Source organism: Grammomys surdaster, unplaced genomic scaffold, assembly GCF_004785775.1.
Source record: "Grammomys surdaster isolate TR1022 unplaced genomic scaffold, NIH_TR_1.0 123577, whole genome shotgun sequence".
Taxonomy (NCBI): domain Eukaryota; kingdom Metazoa; phylum Chordata; class Mammalia; order Rodentia; family Muridae; genus Grammomys; species Grammomys surdaster.
In genome coordinates this window covers 17,430-20,132 of record NW_021618786.1, presented here as the reverse complement: position 1 = coordinate 20,132, position 2,703 = coordinate 17,430, and the positions used below count along the sequence as shown (strand labels likewise).

General features: G+C 37.8%; 1 protein-coding gene across 1 annotated transcript in view; it reads right to left on the bottom strand.

The window, feature by feature from the left end:
• Positions 1–2,600: 2,600 nt before the first annotated feature.
• Positions 2,601–2,703, bottom strand: part of LOC114636338 (zinc finger protein 431-like) — a 628-nt gene continuing 525 nt past the window's right edge. Inside the window, 1 exon segment of the mRNA XM_028784479.1 lies at positions 2,601–2,703. This exon segment is cut by the window's right edge and continues 26 nt beyond it. Within this exon segment, the coding sequence (XP_028640312.1) occupies positions 2,601–2,703 (103 nt within the window).

Genomic DNA, 2,703 nt, shown 5'->3' with positions numbered 1-2,703 from the left:
TCAAAACACATCAGATATAGAACATGGCTCCATTCATTAGACACAATTCTATGTTTTAGTGGAACTGTATAAGAAGAAGACTTTTGATTTATCTCTGTCTATCTCTATGCTTTACTTACATATATTAGAATATGCTCTCATGTACATTGCCTTAGTTAGGGTTACTATTGCTGTGATGAAACTCTATAACTAAAAACACACTGTGGAGTATAAGGTTTATTTGGCTTACATTCCCTAATAATAGTACATAATTGAAATATGTAAGGGCAGATATTCAAACAGGGCAAGAACCTGGAGGTAGTAGCTGATGCAGACTCTATGGAGGGTTGCTGTTTACTGATTTGCTCTTATGACTGCTCAGCTTGCTTTGTTAGAGAACATAGAACCACCAGCACATAGACTGCATTGCCAACAATGAGTTGGCTGTCTCCTATCAATAATTAGTTAACATAATGCCCTACAATGTTTACCTCAGTCAGATCTTATAGAAATAATTCTTTTTTTTTTGTTATCATCCTCCATTTAATCACTTGGTGAAACTTATGTTGATCCTTCCAGGCATGGGGGAGTTAGGGACTTCCCACTCTGGACCACCATCCTTTACTCATCTTTTGTTCTTGAAAACACAAAGACTGTCTCTAACAATGCCTTCTGCTGTTCATCTTGTGCTCCTCAAAAGATAACACCTGTTCTTTACCACCAAAGATGAAATCAATATGATTGTTTAAACTGGAAAATACATATTCTATAACAGTTGACACTATCAACTACATAAGCCCCTATTCCTAAATCCTGATTGGTGGGGAAATGTAGTTGTAACTTGGCACAGAAGTTTCTGGTGTTCTCTCCTTATTTTTATAATTTTCTTTTTTCTTATTCTTTTCATTAATTATTCAATTTTTTTTACAATTCACATTTTATACCTCTCCTTGTCTACCCTCCAATTCTTCCTCATCCTACTCCTCCCCCAGTCTCCAAGATGTCTCTATGCACAACCACAACCCCGCCAGTCCTCCCCACTCCCTGGGGCCCCAAGTTTCTGGAGGGTCACTTGTATCTTCTCTGATTGAGTCAGACCCAGCAGTCCTCTTCTGTGTATCAGGTGGTTTATGCTACCTGGTTGATGGCTCAGTGTCCGAGAGATCCCAGGGGTACAGGCAAGTTAAGACTCCTTGACTTCCTATATAGTCGCCCTCCTCAACTTCTTCCAGCTTTTCCCTAATTCAACTTCATGAGTAATCAGTTTCTGTCCATTGATTGGATGTAAATATCTACATCTGACTCATTCACCTGCTTATTGGGCATCTTGGAAGTCAGTCATGACAGTTCTCTGTTTGAAAGCAGACTATAGCATCAGTAATAGTGTCAGACTTTGGGGCCACCCAGTGAGATGGATCTCAATTTGGGCATGTCACTGGACCTACTTTTGCTCAGCCTCTTCTCTGGTTTTGTTCCTGCAGTTCTTTCAGACATTAACAACTGTTGGTTACCGTTTTGGACTGCAGGATGACAGCTCTATAAGGTTCTGGCTCACTTGGGGACATGTGTGTTACAAGTCACACATTATGTTCCGAGTACGTCATGATCCAGCAGCAGCTTTATTACTGTAAACTCCTGTCACTTGCATTACCTGAGATTGAGTGGTGTTGGATCTGAGAGGACCCCATACTAGAAAGGCTCTACCACATTGTTTACACTCATAGACTTTCTCTCCATTACGATTACTTTCATGATGATGAAGACTGTAAAAATGTAAAAAGGCTTCCCCATATTGAATGCATTCATAGGGGTTCTCTTTGATGCTGATGAAAACGTGGGAAATTTGAAAAGGCTTCACAGTATTAAATGTATTCATAAATTTCTATGCAGTATGGATTGTTTCATGGTGATGAAGACTATAGAAGTGTGCAAAGGCTTCATCATATTAAATACACTTACAGATTTTCTCTAAATTATGGTTTCTTTTGTGCCTTTGAATATGACTAACATCTGAAGGCTTTACCACATTGTTTACATTCATAGAAGTTCTCACCTGCATGTCTTCTTTTATGTATTTGAAGAAGATTGCAATGTACAAAGGCTTTATCCCATAGATGATATTCATACGGATTCTCTTGTGTCTTCTTTTATTTACTTGGATAGTACTGTGACTTATAAAGGGTTTACCATATTGCTTATATTCATAGTGTTTCTCTTCAGTGTGTATCCTTTGATGTATTAGGAGATGACTCTTTTGTGCAAAGGCTTTACCACATAAGTTACATTCAGAGGATTTCTCTCCAGTAGATGTTATTTTATATATCTGAAGATGATTGGGACATACAAGAGCTTCAGAGCATTGATGATATTCATAGGGTTTTTTCCAGTATATGTTCCTTTATATATTTGGGGAATGCTGCTTTGTGAAAAAGGTTTAAAACCACATTGCTCACATTCAAAAATTGCTCTCATGTATGTGTCCTTTTATGATACCAGTGACCATTGCTTTGTGAAAAAGCTTTACCACATTGGATACACTCAAAGGGCTTCGCTCAAATAAGTGTTCTTTTATGTATATTAAGACTATTGATTTGTGAAAAAGTTTTACCAGGTTGTTTACATTAATATGGTTTATCAACTGTATGTGTTCTTTTATGAGCTTGGAGAACACTGCTATGTGCAAAGGCTTTACCACATTGGTTACATTCATAGGGTTTCTCTCCT